The 16,031-nt window shown below is 39.8% G+C and overlaps 1 protein-coding gene across 3 annotated transcripts; it reads right to left on the bottom strand.

The window, feature by feature from the left end:
* Window positions 1-3,150: 3,150 nt before the first annotated feature.
* On the bottom strand, window positions 3,151-14,271 carry arntl2 (aryl hydrocarbon receptor nuclear translocator-like 2). Of its 3 annotated transcripts, none has more exons than XM_041038125.1 (17): window positions 13,976-14,271; window positions 9,248-9,377; window positions 9,103-9,156; window positions 8,661-8,702; window positions 8,312-8,469; window positions 7,815-7,894; window positions 7,475-7,567; window positions 6,558-6,675; window positions 6,327-6,476; window positions 5,918-6,161; window positions 5,543-5,649; window positions 5,108-5,258; window positions 4,933-5,003; window positions 4,687-4,801; window positions 4,422-4,512; window positions 3,454-3,553; window positions 3,151-3,333 (listed from the first exon to the last, which is right to left on the bottom strand). In XM_041038125.1, exons 1-17 carry the CDS (start codon window positions 14,034-14,036, stop codon window positions 3,176-3,178), a joined length of 1,923 nt encoding a protein of 640 aa, XP_040894059.1. In that variant the 5' UTR covers window positions 14,037-14,271; the 3' UTR covers window positions 3,151-3,175. The 3 variants fall into 3 exon arrangements, with proteins under 3 accessions (XP_040894059.1, XP_040894060.1, XP_040894061.1); XM_041038126.1 differs by having other exon boundaries at window positions 4,687-4,798; XM_041038127.1 differs by lacking the exon at window positions 7,475-7,567.
* Window positions 14,272-16,031: the final 1,760 nt, after the last annotated feature.

Here is a 16,031-nt window from a genome sequence, read left to right as displayed (position 1 = left end):
AGGTCATGAAATCAAAACATAAAGTTCCCTAGCTTACAAAGTCTACTGTTTTATTTCAAATGGAGACAGAAGCAAAATGTGTCACCTCTTTGCAAGGTTTATCACTAAGTTACTACCAAATAAGCTTGAAGTGAGAGCAATGTTTTAGCCTTCTGGGGAAATTATAGCTACAACAGTGCAATGATTGAATGAACATGAACAAAAACAAATTATACAAAATGGACTTTTAGCCTTTAAAAAAAAGGACCAGCCTGTGTCTATGGCACAAATCCATAGCTCTGGTTGTTTGGTTAGGTAGTGAGTGCTGAAGCCAACATGTACAGCTCCTGTTTCATGTGTGAACAAGCTTCCACTTCAGTCATGATGTGCACAGTATGCCATGTTGCATCAAGTTAATCCAAAGATACATTTCAGCCCTCCTTTCAGTCTGCAAAGGCGCCAGGTGGGAGGCGATCTCCAAAAGCAACACAGGTTTATTGTGTGTCCAAGCAGAAATGTCCAAAGGCACGTCGGACACAGGCAGGAGGGTCCTTGTGAGTTCAGCTGCTCCATCCACTGGCTCCTCGTTATTCAAGCATTAGGGAGAAGAGACAGTATTCTTCATGATTCACAGCCACCATTTCTATCCTTGAAACTAGAGTTCTTATTGGAAAATCCTTAACAGTCCTCAAGAGGTGACTATAAATTGTGGCCCGAGTTACCTGTGTGAGCAATGGCATGGCATAAAAGCTACACAGTTTCATGTGTTGTCTGTTTGGACAGCGACACAACTGCTATGTTTTGACTGACTGGTTCAGGTACTGAACGACTGAGGGTTAAGATGCAGATACACAGTCTAAACACTTCAGGCAAAAACTTGATATTCTTAAGTATCTTGGGGGGGAAAAAAATCAGTTAACATGTACAGACTTTGCCTTTCATTGCACTAGAGCAGTTTTCAACACTCTGGTAAAAGAAATGTGATTTGATAAACGTAACATACACAACAGTCGATAGGGTATTAAATAAGCCCAAAAGTCAATATGCCAAACAGATCATTTAAATGAACTTCAGCAGTTCATCTTCTATTTCTCTTTACTTTATAATTTGTAGACTTCGCACTCACTACATGAAGAGAAATGTTTCATTTTTTTTCTAACTTGAATTGGGGATGTGTTTCAAGGTGCTAACATTTTTTTTAAAGCAAGCCAAAACAAAAATTTCATTGAACTGAACCTATGAATAAGACATTATTTCAGTATTATTTGGCATCAGCAAGGCGAAAACTGCCAATCTTGTTGAATTTCATGGTGTGACAGTAATCTGACATATTTTAGTAAATTCAGATTTTTACCTTACATCAACCCACAAGGCCATCGCGCTGCCACGTGATCACCAACATATACATCATGACATAATGGCCAGCAATGTTGTAAAATCTAAGATGTGCAATTATAAGCAGGGGCAAAATAGAACTCTCGATGAGGTAAATGGAAACTGGATCCATACAACTCACAGACTTCTTCAAGTTCTCACCAAAAGTCATTGGTATGTCTTATACCTTCTAGTCCTTTGAGTCGTGCATGATATGGGAGTGACAATTACACGGAGAGAGAAAGAGACATATCTTAAAAGTTTAGGATTTATGGAATGATAGCTCTGCATAGCATAATCCCTTAACAAGTTTATGCAGGTTCATGACAATGCTGTGTGCCTCTGACAAGCACATAAAACATAAACATGTCTTTTGAAAGACTGTCAGTGCATAATAGTACATGAAGAAAAAAAATGAAGCTAAAGCTATGGCTTACCTGCAAGATTATAAAGCAGACAATAAGTGTAAGAACACAGACGTACAGGTGAACAAGTACAGACTTATTACACCACATACCAATGCACAGTATGTAGGAAAGTATGTAAAACTTAAACCCGAGGTCAAAATACTGCTACACTTACTAATAACTGCGTCACTGTATGTCTATATCTGGGGCGGCTTTGCTTCCATCACTCCCTGAGTTTATCACTTCTACCATGAGACTCAACCTCAAGCATGTATTGATAAAATGTCACAGACGTGAAATTGGTTTGCTGTTCAGCCGTTGCTACCAAGCCTCCATTTCAGCACCTCTAAAGTGCTGTTTCGCTTTGCATGAAGTAGTACTGTAGTGCTTATAAATCTATAGGAGTCCGTGAATGGACAACCGCCAAAACTGATTGCTCTCTAACAAATTTAAGAAAGTGGATCATTTCTGCCAAGAAATTTTAAATATTTAGAACTAGGGCAAGTAAAATCTGAGGGTAGTCTATAGAAGTGTACATACTAAAAATTTAAAATAATCTTCCAATGCAAACTATCCCTTTAAGACAGATATGGCCTGAAGACATGGTGTTTGCAATCATACCAAATGTACACATATACAGTATGTTCAAGTCAGTGTACAAGGTTACTGGACCGTTTCCATGGAAAATGTTCAGATACTGACAAGTTAAGAGAAAATCTCTGAGCGGCACATCATTAGGTGACTCTCAAAGTTAGAGGTTATGGAAGTGTGGTCTTCCGTGGTACACTGCCTACCTACGGTTTGGATCCTGAGGGGTCACAGAGATGGGCCAGGATGTCAGGGTGTCTTCCTCGCATTTTAATTAAACATACAGTACCTAATCAGATTACAACCTTTTAAAAAACATGAACTTGATTCAGTGCAATTTTTTTCTTTCTTTTTTCTTTTTTTTTTTTTTGCTTCGTCACTCCCAACCTTTGTTCAAATGTCGGTGGAGGAGAGAAATCCAAGCAGGAATCCCACTGTGATGTACGCCTTTGTCACTGCCATTTGTGTCCATTGGTTCTTCAATCTTGTGAGGCCTCTTCAGTTAAACAGAGGATGACAGTAGATGTGAGGAATAGCAGTGAGGAACAGCGTTTCAGGGCAGGCAGACCGCTGTAAGGCTTTAGAGGCAAATCCTCCTTCTGAAGAGTGTCCCTTATTGTCGTCCATCCCGCTCCTGTTAGAGCAGCCACCCGAAGACTACACAGCTTATGTGGAAAAAAGTAACTAATAAATAAAAAAAGTCTTTAAAAACAAAACAGAATGCTGCGTCTTGGAGTAAGCATTCAAGCAGTTCTCGTCACCAAAAAAAAAACGGATGGTCCAAGTATTTTTCAGTGTGCTACAGTGTCACACTGTGGGAGCAGACTCTATAAAGACCAGTGCATCTCTTCAAAGTCCACAGCCTCGCCCAGGTTTGTGTCTGTCTCCAGGAGGCTCATGATCACTGCCATGGCTGCTTCATCGTTGCTGAGACTACTAAGGCCTGGTCCAACCACGCTGTCCAAATCCAGCTGGGAATTCTCTCCTGATGAGATGACAGAGGAAAAAAAAAACAAGAAGGTGATGGTGTTATAGGAGGAGATAATTAAACATCATGCTGTATGCAGTTTATAAACAGACTATTTTACAGGATGTGAAAGAGTACCCATGAGTGTTTCTCCTCCTGAGAATGCAGCTCCCTGGGGCTCATCCTCTGAGCTGGACTTTCCTGGCATCTCCATGTCTGTTGCCTCTCCATTTGGCACCTACAGACCAAAAGAGGAGAAAATTATAGCCCCAGCAGCAACATGGCAGGAGTTCAGCTATGAAGGGGGAAAAAAAAGAGGAAAGACTCAAATCTTTGCTGGTTAAAATATGCCTTTCAACCTCTGGAGGAACTTCACCATAATTTCCAAGTGCACACTGCTGTGATTGCTTCACATTATAGTTGGTCTATCGCTGAAAAATCTTTTCTCAGAGATGTTTAAACAAAGGGGGCAAAAGACAAAACATGTAAAAACACACTGGGTTTCTACAGTCAAATGCCAGTTTGAAACATGTTTCTTCACCAACATCTTCTGCATGGCTTTGTTCAAAAGAAAAAAAACTGTCTTATTAATCACAGTGATTATTGGCTAGCTGGATGAACAGTTGTATACATCTGCAAGAAGTTTTTTGTGGCATTTCAAATATTTGGCATGTTATGAAGATTAATCCTTGATTGTCTCCTGCAAAATTAAATCGTTTTACAGATGAAATTCACACATTCAGATAGTGATAGGTATTTTTACTGCATTAGACCAATATTGGGACAAACAAAAAAGCTGATTTTTAAAAGATGATTTGGTGTAATTCAAATTTGAAGTCATAGGTTGTTTGACTGAGCAACTTTGGTAAATGAGTGATGAACCTCACGCAAGGATTTCCACTATTTCCAAGCACTGTAAAAAGTATACTTTACAATAGGCTTACTGCCCATATATAGTAGTTTTTTCAACCAAATATGCACAATGGCTTAATAATGACATTAGGCCATTTCCGACTGGGTTAGCCTGCAAAGCTTCATGCAGTTAAATAACTCTCTAATGATTGGGACAGAAGCACCAATTAAGAAATCAATGTACAGAAACTTACGTTGTTGCTGATTTGATTGTGAGTTTGCGGAGACTTATCCTGTGGTAAACTGAACGGGCTGACGTTACCACTGGAAGGTGATGAGTTCATCCTAAAGCAGCACAGACACAGATCAAGTATTACCTACAACAACTAATAAGCGTAAGAACTGTAGCCATAAAAAATGGACTAAAAAGAAAAAGCTAGTTTTAGTTGTATAATTCTACCACAGTCCATCTCTGTTACAGGAGAGAGGACATGCTCTGTTGCTGTTGCGAGATCACACCTGTTGAAATCCAGCAGCTCATTGGCAATCTGGGTCCCAATGCTTCCAGCATAAATCATAGTTCCAGGTGTGGTGGAGATGCCAGGTATAATTGGAAGGGACTTCTTGCCATCTTCTGACAGAAAGTTAAACGTGACAGAACAGACCAGAAAACATGCATTTTTCAGTCTGCAATAACTACACAACCTTCATCATGGTACATCTGATATATCAATGATTTTTATTTCATATTCTATTGAAACTGACCTTCAGAAGTCTTGGAATTGCTCGACTGTTCAGACTTGTTTCCTGACCGACTGGTTCGACTGTGATCGTGCCTTGTCATTGGATCAGAAAACAAATGAAGCACTGATCAATATAAATCTATCTCACGCACAGAGATATTCAGGTAATGCACAATCAGATTGAAGCAGGTACTCACGATATGACTGTGTTAGTTGACACTATGTATTCTACTTCTTTGGTCCAGGGATTTACAAAACTAAACCACTGACTTTGCAGAGTGACAAAAGAGCCGTATTTTGTTTTGAACTTATAGCAGTTTGTCTCAATTTTCTCTTTACTCCGCAGCACTGTGGAGGAAAAAAAACAGTGAGAGGACAGATTAAAGGACTAAACAGGGGAAAACAGAGCAACAGTTTCACCTGCTTAAAGCAGAGAACACTACAAGTTCAGGCCCAGCAGACATAAAATATGATGAAACCATGAGGATTTTCCAACAGAAATCCTACTTGAGTAAACATATCAAGACAGACATACATTTAGTATGGGATTTACCTGTGCTTCAACACTGCAGCCATACTGTACAATTAGAAGAAAGATGAACATTACAAGGTCACTGAAAAATGTATTTTACCTTTTCGATGTCTATCAGCTAAATGTGGTAAGTCGTCTTGATGGAAGTACTCATAGCATGATGTCCCAAGCAATTCTTGGGGGAGATAACCAAGAATGGTTGTCGCTCTGCAGAAGAAAAGGAAACATTTAAATGTTAAAAACAAATAATAGAATGAATTACTTAGAAACATGTATATATTATTACTATATACTATATGATTTGTTTCCAATTTGACATCCTTAGTATTTTCAGTTGATCAGTGTCAAAGATGTTGTAAATGTCAAAGAAAGACATTTGAAATGTCTCAACAACTATACATTATTTCAACAAAGCCATGCACCAAGAAATAAGCTCCAAACCCCCACCCACCCCCTTACTGAAATTCAATCCTACCTTTGATCGACAAAGGTGAATTTGCCATCCATGGCATAGCGTGTGATGAACTCGGTGGGTTTAACCCGGACTTCTCCGTTAACCTGGGGAGATGAGTGAGAGTGGACGCGTCCCACCGCCACCAGGCAACTGAAGTGGGAGCTGTCCTGCTTGTCCGCCTCGCCCTCCCCCTCTGCTCCCAACTGACTGGTCGGCCAGCTGCGCATGTAGCCTGTACAGTGGACCGTGCAGTATTTCTGCGACTCTGTAGGCACATGCAGACACACATCACATATGTCAAACAAAACATACACACAAACAAAAATGAAATATAAATAAATAACAGTACTTAGTACCTGATAAAAATTATTTGTTCTACGTAAAACCAAATCTGACTGTGAATGTGTAATAAGGCGTCTAATTTCCCTACCTTTCTTTTTGGAGGTGCCGGCCTGGAATTCTTTCTCCTCCACTTTGACAGAAATTTTGTTGTACTTCATACGGCAGAAGAAAGAGCGGCGTGCGCCTGAACACAGCCGTGCTGCACCGACTGGGAGGTCTGCCTGGACCTGCAGACCAGCTAGGGGACATGACAGCGGTGTTAATGAGCTCTCACTCTCTTACTCATGCACGCACATAAACACAGAAAGAAGTGATTTACTTTTAGCATCTATTAGCCGTTCACGAGGGTATAATTCAGAAGCTGACAGCTGCTCCTTCACTTTTCCCATGTCCTTAGGGTGTATGTAATCAAACAGGCTCTGTCCAATCAGCTCCGCCTGTAGGAAGAAGAAACAGCTTATCAAACTGACCTAAACACGGTTCCCATGCTGATAAAAAGAAAATGTCAAAACCATTCTGCATGTAAAGCAGAATGTCTTCTTGCTGACAAATAACTAATTTAAGAAGGTACACTGAATGTGGACTACTGACCCCGGTGCACACGAGATACTGTGTGGAGAAGAGGTTTACATTTTAGTCAATGAGGAAGAGAGGCAACGGATCATTTCTCATAGCTTTCGCTAAGGACAGCGTATGAATGTCCCTTTACTCCACTAATGAAAAATATTAACATCCAGTCAAAGTTTAGATGCACCAACATCTTCATATTCATCATCAAAATAATCATGTGTGTCAACTGAGGATTTAATCCTGGCAGTTTTTGGAAAAGCCTGAAAGATCTATCAGGATTTCCATTTCATTTTGATAATGATCCACAAACTAAGGGAAGTGGCTACAGAATACATGGCCTACAGTCAGTGGCTGCAATTTTGTGCCTTGTTCTTTAAGTTAAAACATAACAAAATTAAGTTTTAGGATGCATCGTATTTTCATCTTGACATGAATTTACATTAAGACACATTGATGTGCATTCTTAAAGGACACATTGCAAATATAATGACCAATTTGGTATTTCTACAGTGTACTTCAGTGAAGTGTGTGCACATGATGCCAAACGTGTTGCTATGGACTGGTCTATCAACATTAGTACCAAGACAACGTAACCCATCTGGTGTGTCCGGGGTTTTCTCATGAACAAAGATGCTGCAGATACAGTAACAAATGTAAAAGTGTTACCCGACTATAATTTAATATCTTCGTGACGGACTCTGAGACAAAAACTATTTTCCCACGATCACAGCCCACTACAAACAGGAACCCATCTGCAGCCTGCACAACAAAAAAAACATGGGGGAGAATAGGGGGAGCAGATGATGAACAGAATTCAAAGAAAAGCAGGGAAATTGCCACCAGCATAGGTTTGTAACCTGATCGGTAGCTTTTGACTAAAATGTTTTAGACGTCCTCCAGTGATTGACAGGTTACAAGCTTTGTATTAAGATCTCTTAGCAGATGACTTAAGTAATTATCATATTCCACTACAATGGGTGTTCTGCACTGCCAATAGTATGTTTACCTTGAGGACAAGGTGTTTCAGTTCCTCATTAGGAAGGAATGACGGCTTATAGTTTGCTTCAGAAAAGGAGCTTGCTGAACCTGAAAAAAATGACAGATTCATTCATTACATTTAGTAAACGGAGCTAAGAGAGTTTTAAGCCATCAGTCCTATTAACATACTACTAAATTTACTATTAAGGGATAGAAACATGGTCACTTCAGATAATCTGACTAAACTATTGGCTTGTTTACGAATTGCTGGATTGTCTGACTGCTCATTTCCTGCCAGATGGACTTTCGTGTAGGAATGTTTTCTTGTTTCCAAATCTCTGCAATTTCTGTATTTAAAATTGTACTGGAAATTTTTATAACTGATAAAAATGATGGCTAAAACTACAAATACAAAACCTAAGTTGTAAGAAACACAAATGATCTCTTACTTAAATGAATGCATTGGTGATGACAAAGTAAGGCTAAATTATTCTCAACACTGCTGGCCATCAACTGACTAGGTACCTTTGAGAGATTTGAGGTGCTGCACTGCCATTCTGAGCACAGTGAGTTTGTCCAGCTTACGAGACATGGGGTTACAAGTCGGGATCATGGCTGAGAGTTTGTCAATGAGGTTGTTCATTTTGTCCCGTCTCCTCTTTTCGATTTGGCTGTGTGGTTCCCTGCAGAGACACAAATTAAGAAATCATTCAAGAGGATTCAAAGAAGTTTTTTGCTTTGATTTTACAGACCGTCTGTGAATCGCACCGTATTCTAAATTTCAGAACATCAACAATGGACATTTTCAGACTAAAGATAATATCACAAGAGCCTAAAAAAGGTTTTAAAAATGTGTTGGTGTCAAATGGCCTACCTGATGCATTTAATTTTGACATGTTGGTCCTCTCCATCTGACCTGTAGAGAAAAAAAACACACTTGAACACATTTGAAATGTAGAGCTCTGAACATTCTTAGCACACAGGGCTGCAACTAACAATTATTTTCATTTTCATTAAGGTTTAATCTGGTCATTGATTAATCTATAAATTGTTTAGTTTACAAAACATAAAAAAAGATATAAAATGCCCCTCTCAACTTCGCACAGCTGCAGGTGATGTCTTCATGTCTCATTTTGTTCTATCAACAGTTCGAAACAGCGTTCAGTTTACTATGACATATGATGAAAAGTGGCATCATATCATTTGAACAGCTGGCATCAGAAAATGTTTGTTTTCTCCAACTAATTTCACTCAAAAAATTCCTGAGGCGGCTAATCAATTAACCAACTAATTGGTCCCAGTTCTACACACAGCACCTGTCTTGGTCATCTTCCATATCGGCATCAGGGATGGAAGCAGATTTTGTATCCCTGGGAAGAAAAAAAAATGACTGTCAATAACAAATAGTGGATTTAAGAGATTATCTTAAAGCCAAGTTAAGGAGACCGCGCTCATACTCACTGATTATCCATGCTGCCCTTGCGCTTCCGGGGCATCTCCATGTTCAAGGACAAGCCAGCAGCTGAGGATGGGGTCATCAGGCTGGGCAAAGAGACAGAACTGCTTTGGTTTTCCTCAACCAGCACATCGTCTGGAAAACACAAAACGCAAAACACAATGAGCTGCAACTGGTCGTAAAGGGTTGAAACCTGATCTCATTAGCAATACTAATGAGATCAGGCAATGTTCCCTCGCAATACTGCATTTCAGACTAGAAGTCTGTTAGATTTTACTTTCTCAGATGTAAGAGATAAAGAATCAGTTGGACTGTCATACCGTGGGCTTGCCCAAACATGATCACAATGTTCTTATTAGGAGCTCATAAACAGCCTTGATGAGGCATTAACTCACAGACTCTATCTGTCATGCCACTCCTTCAAAATGGCCCCATCTCAGCCTACATAATAGACTCTGTAGAATAGCATTAATAAGGAGGCAACAGAGCCCCTGTCTGTTCAGGCTGCGGAAATGATGAAAACGGCCAATAAATTCACTGACCACAAAACTGATCACAGTAGTGTGGGAAAAAGGCAACAGCTCCTAAAACCAATCCATCTTAAAGAGTGACATTTCAATACGTCAGTATATCATATGTAATTATGCTGTCTGCATAAAAGGCTGCAACTAAAGATTATTATCAGTTAATCTGCATTTTTCACTATTTTACTTGATAAATGACTAAAACAATTAACCAATTATCAAAAAATGTCTTGGTCCACAGAATTTGGATGTTTGATGATGTTTTAATGCACTTGTATTCAGTGATGATCTTTAATATTCCAACAGCGGGTTGACCTTAAGAGGAGCTGGCTTGTGACTAAAAGGTCAAAAGCTAAACTCTGCAGCACAGGAAGTAAATTCTTGGTGTGGTAAGTAAACGTGCAGCAATCCTCCCTCTTTCAAACTACTGTCTACTGCTGAGCACCCGTGGGGTAAATCCCCATAATCTCACTCAATCCATGATCAGCCTCATAACTAACTCATAACTGGTTGTTCTGGTGTCGCTGTTTTTATTTTGACTGGTGGGAACTTCAACCTCTGTACATATGTTTGAGCTATAAGTGTCTCTGCACAACAGGCTATGTCAGTATCATTATTTCAGGTATTTTAGGTTTCATACATTTTGGCAAGTGCGTGTTTCATCTATTTAATAAATCATTAAGTCTACAAAATAATGAAAAATGCTCATCATAATTTCCAAATCCAAGGTGACATATTGAAATTGCTTGTTTTGTCCGAACAACAGCCGAAAATCTAAATATACTGACACTGTGGTGATATATCACAGAGGAAAACACATGTATGGGTACTGGCATTGGCTGTGGATTTATGTAGACACTTTGCTGCACTCAAAAGCTGATTGATTTCTAGATCTAGGACAAAGATGTTTTGAAAATGAAATATAAAAACGGCCTCAAACACACACACACACACACAAACAGAGCAAAGCACCAAATTTTCCACGTCTGAGAAGGTGGAACCAGTCAAAATCAGAGCATTCATGCTTGAATACATACACATCTCTGTATTTCCACAGCCTCCTGTCTATACTGGCAAGCCATGGAGCATATGTATAGGAGAGAAACTTCAAACCAAATGGGGCTGATATCCATAGTCTTAACTTCGCTTCACTGACCTTGTAACCCAAACAGCCATTAAAAAGATCAGTAACAACCTCATTTTTAACCCCACTCCCCCTGTAAAGATCTGTTGGATTACAGGGTTACACAGAAGGTAACTAGATTACTGGACATCACGCCAAACGCACATCCCACTGCCAACTCCCACAATCCCTCTGTCTAGCTCACATGTTCATTAACTTACTCTTTCACTCAATCCTTGAATGAGCATCTGCTGCACTGAAATAACCCCACACCCCAGGGTTGTCTTACTCACGTTGTCACAGAGTAATAGTATCACAAGAAACGATGGGTGTCTAATTATTTCAAAGTCAAGTTTCTAAGTTGTATTTTCAACAATTTTGCAAACAGCAACCAAAATTTAACTGCAGGAGTGTTTATAATTATGCTACAAAATCATGTAAGACAGAAATAACCACAGATGTACATGGCTAGGAAAAAAAAGGCTGTCAAACTAGGTCATGACTCATGAGCTCCCCTGTGCCACCCTACCTCACATTCATTAAGTTAATCATACATTCACATGGGATCTGCCCAGTAAGTCCACAGTCGTTAACTGCTGCCAACTTAACGGCATGATTTGATAACGCTCAGGTCACTATCAAACATTTATCCTGCTCTCACACACAGCTAATGACACAATGATTTAATACTGATGAATGTGTTGGTAGCCAGAGAAATACATACAGATCAAAAGAAGCAACGACTAGAAGATTCTGTTCAGCAACACGTTGATGAAAACTATTCATATAAAAGTAGACAATGAGTTGACAGGGAAATGCCCACTGTGGTATCCTGACTGGGTATTTCAATGAGTGTGCCCTACAAACTCTGAAAAAAATGAAGCAACCATTCCTATTACTGATAAAACACTGAAATGATTTTCCCAAACAAAAAAGGTCAAACATTAATTGGTTCCAGCTTCTCAGCTGTGAGGATTTTCTGCTTATCAAATCAAGCAGTAAGATGCAATATGATGACAATACCCTGGACATTTTTCACTACTTCCTAACATTCTATGAACCAAATAAATGGATTAAAATGATAGATTAATCAGTTATTATAATAACCTCTATACCCTAATGTCCTTATATTGTAACAATTGGATACTACATAATTCTTCACTTTCGAAAACTACAATTAAAAATCTCCTTCATTTAATAAATTACTTTTTTTAAGAGTGTAATTGGACAAATATATGCATGAAAATTTTCATTATTGATGAACCTCTTGACGCTTTTCCCGTTATTCGTTTTGACTAACAGCCCAAAACCCAAAGATATTTTGTTTGCTCATGCATAAGACGAAGAAAAACTGAGACGCTGGAACTAGTGTACGTTAGATGTTTTTTGATTGAAAAAGAAAAAAAAGAGACTAAAATGATTAATCAATTTAAGCTAGCTGCAAATAAATGTCCAGTAGCTGATGTTGTTACAATTTCCCAGTAGTTAACTGAAAGCACCCGTACTCAACAGAAACATGAGGTACATGTAGCTCAGTCATTTTTATATTTCCAAAACTACATATTTGAAACACAAATGTGATGAAAATCACACTGGAAGTGTGATATTTACAAAAGTGTGTGATTTACAATCAGTTCAAGCACAGTCAGCTGTTGAATTTGATCTTTGTGGACTGACACCAGTTTTTTGAGTCAATCCCAAAAAGATAAAAACACAATTGGTCTGTTGCATGTATGTCCATATTTGCAACATATAATAAACCATTCATATTATGAATTCATCACAGGCACATTCTATTTCTAAATCCGGTATATTTGAGAAAATCAACCAATAATGAATAACTTACAGATTCTGTTTGACCTACATTTCATTTAATGTAATTTCAAGCATCATTCAAAACCACTGGATTTCAGGTTCAGATTCAGAGAACTTTATTGTCATTCCTGCATTTACTCTGCAAAATAAACATTTTTAAAGAATAATATCTAAATATATCTCATTGTAAACCAAATATTTCTGTTCAAAATATACTTAAAATGACAAAGGTTAAAATACGTTGATCAAAAACATTAAAAACCATAGCTTTGCTAAATTTGAGCCCTGTGGTACCTGAGTTTGATGTTTGCTCTGTGCAATACATGGTCTTCAAATGTTCCTGATCGAGTGTGACACACTTCAGAGTCGTGGAAAGACACACACATATACTGTTGAACCATAATAAGAGGTGCTAAAAAACAAAACACAAAAAAGAGCTTCCAGTGCAGAATATCATAGTTTTATCCGTACGGTTAAATAGAAAAACACCATGTTTACAACGCTTACGTCTTTTCCGGTGGGTGAACTGAGCTGAAGTCGGTCTTTAACTAACAGATTTCGGTTAGAAGTAAAGGGCTGCTCAGTGTGTTTTAGATTAAAATGGCACAGCTAACGTACAGCAATGTCTGCATCGTCCTAGCTAGCAGGAGATAAACGGTTGAGCTGGTTCAGCCGCTGGGGCGAACGACCGTACATCTAGTTAGGCCTAAACAGCAGCGAACATTAATGCCCGGTTTACACAGTGTGACACCGGTTCTTTTAGAAACCACGGACTAACAAAAGTATGCAAACTATCCACGGCGAGAAATAAACACGGGTTGCGAAAACCACCTCTGACAGAAGTGGCTGTTTTGAGACAGTTGCTCTGGTAAACAGGCCATGCTACGGCTGCTAAGCTAACATTTGCGTGGTTTAGTCGCTTAGGTTAACGTTAGCCGAGGGACACTACACACACAATACACACAATTTACATTAAATAACGTCCTCAGTCATGACACGCCTAAATAAAGCTATTTTTTGTACAATACGCTGGCGATATGACAAACAATGTCGTGCGGTGTTACATAAAACCGTAGATGGCGAGTTTGCTCTACTGATCTACTGACCTAGTTTTTGGAATAGCGCAAAGTTACGGTCAGCCGGTGAAAAACAGCCGAAAATACACCGCTACACTTCCTTCTTTTGTGGTAAATCTCAACATCGCGCATATGCTGGATCACTCAGTGTGAACATTCAAAAGAGTAAGAAGCTTTTCGCAGTATTCCAGTTACCTGCCGGTTCGCCTCCTCCCGCTCTGTCACCGCCACCAGCCGACGCATTCCTGGCCGACATGGCTGGAGCCGGAGCCGGTGCGCTGGGGCCCAAGACTCCAATGCATGGATGGAGCGATCGACTACTCCGATGTATTGCTGTGTTAACAGGGCAGGTTGCGTGACAGCCGAGACGCAAGCAACATGTAATACTTTACTTTTATTTCCCCCCCAGATGAAGAAAACCAGAGGGAGAAGGCGCAGAAACAAGCACAGCTACAGCAACGTGCGCCGAAACTGGGACAGTGTGGAGAACTGGGGGCAACGCGGAAGGCAGGACGCAGTCTCCTCCTGCCGGTTCACCGGAGTCACCGCTGCAGCTTCAATGCTTCACGTCTGTCGGCAAATATGGCCCTAATCCTCTTCCGTAGGACGAAGCCTATATGCCTATCAAGTCAAACATTTAAAAAAAAAAATGGTTAACTGTAAAGGATTTAATTTTATCTGGAAGAAATAAAAAATACATTGATGGTAGGGAGGAAAAGTGGGAAAAAGAAAAAAAAAACATTAATAGAAATTAAATTTAAGGGAGGTAACTGCGCTTGAGCTGGACTCAAAGAGCCCCTATAAAAACTACATTCTCACAAGTGATATGAAAATATCACTCTACAGTCTTAAAGGCCAGCTGGGGCTGACATACTACCAGGTATACAGTAAGAACATTCGGAGAAGAATCTGAGGCACAGGGAGATGGCAACCTCATGAAAGCGGCACCCGAGGAACAGAGAGATGGGAGCCTCCCAGGAAGGAACTGACTGTAAGGACTGGGAGGTGTTATCCCTTGGTTTGTTTTTGCACAAAAGACCTTGAGGTTAGTTGAGGCAGACTTCCCACACTCCCCTGTGTTAAATGCTCAAGGTCACAATCTGCTGCAGCAGGAGCTTCCAGTTGCTGAGGTTCTGCAGCAGCATTTTCAGCCAAAGTCCTACATTCCTCTCTGCTGCTGCTGCTGCTGCTGGTGCTGCAGGTGAGGCAGTACGTCCTCCTCCTGGCTCATCTGCAGCTGGTTCTCAAGATCATGGACTGACTGTCTCAAATCCCTTATGAGTACATGATACTCCTCTATCTTTATTTGCTTATAAGCAATTTCGCTGTTTTATAATAGTAATAAAAACAACAACAATAAAAGAATTGGTAAGGTATGGTAAGACTAACAATAGGAATAATAATTAATGAGACTAGCAATGGGGGCAGTACTTGACCCACAACAGTAGATCCAGACTCTACAGTCTTGCAGAGCATGAATTTCTGCGCAAAGATTTTAATTCTCTGCCTCTTTTTTCCATTCTGAGATTCATGCTGGACTCAGCATTGATGGGAGCAGCAGAGTGTGGGAGGTGGGAAACTTTAAAAACTGTGACGAGAATCTCACAGTTTTTCATTCGGACATGAAAACCCGTCATGATGCATCACACCTGATCAAAGGACACATTTAGTGTGACGTCATTGGTTGAAATGCGAGTCACTACTGATTGCGTCACAGTTTTCATTTTCCAGTAGTTTAAATACCGAATGATTTTCTGAGACAAGGATCTACTGAAACAAGAAACCGAATATTTTTCTCTTTTGAGAGACTGAGAACTTAAATTGCACGCCCCCCCCACCCGCCGCGTTTTCAGACTCTGAACACAATTAATCCTAAACAACTATAAGACAACGATGTCTGAAGGCAAGTTCAACACTTCTCTGAATGTTTCAGAGAAATTGGATGAACCGTGTAGTAGCCAGTCTGTGTCAGGGGTAGAAATATTTTGTCCAAGGGAGCTACCTGAAGGACGGCAAAAATTCAGCTACAAGACCTGTATGGAGGAGGATGCCAAATTACAGTCAGAAATAGAGGTGCTTGAGTTGGAACTAAAGAACCTCAGGGCCGCGGATGCTGAACAACAGGAAGGTCTCTATGAACTGGTTAACAAATGGAAGGGGCTAAATTGCAGGTTTGACGTAACAGTAGAGCATGTAAGAGACTTGGACGAAGACATAAATATTATTTTCTCTGAGCTGTACGACCTCAGAT

This window comes from Toxotes jaculatrix, chromosome 5 (assembly GCF_017976425.1).
Source record: "Toxotes jaculatrix isolate fToxJac2 chromosome 5, fToxJac2.pri, whole genome shotgun sequence".
NCBI lineage: Eukaryota > Metazoa > Chordata > Actinopteri > Toxotidae > Toxotes > Toxotes jaculatrix.
Note: the sequence above shows the minus strand (reverse complement) of the source record. Positions and strands in the feature narration are given on the sequence as shown.

What these genes read in the sequence shown, in the direction of transcription:
- arntl2 (XM_041038125.1), bottom strand. Translation starts at nt 14,036, where the DNA reads ATGTCGGCCAGGAATGCGTCGGCTGGTGGCGGTGACAGAGCGGGAGGA. An exon ending in GTCAAAATTAAATGCATCAG is followed by an intron (nt 8,470 to 8,660) that starts GTAGGCCATTTG and finishes GTGTCTCTGCAG; the next exon opens with GGAACCACACAGCCAAATCG. An exon ending in CAATTCCAAGACTTCTGAAG is followed by an intron (nt 4,802 to 4,932) that starts GTCAGTTTCAAT and finishes ACTTTCTGTCAG; the next exon opens with AAGATGGCAAGAAGTCCCTT.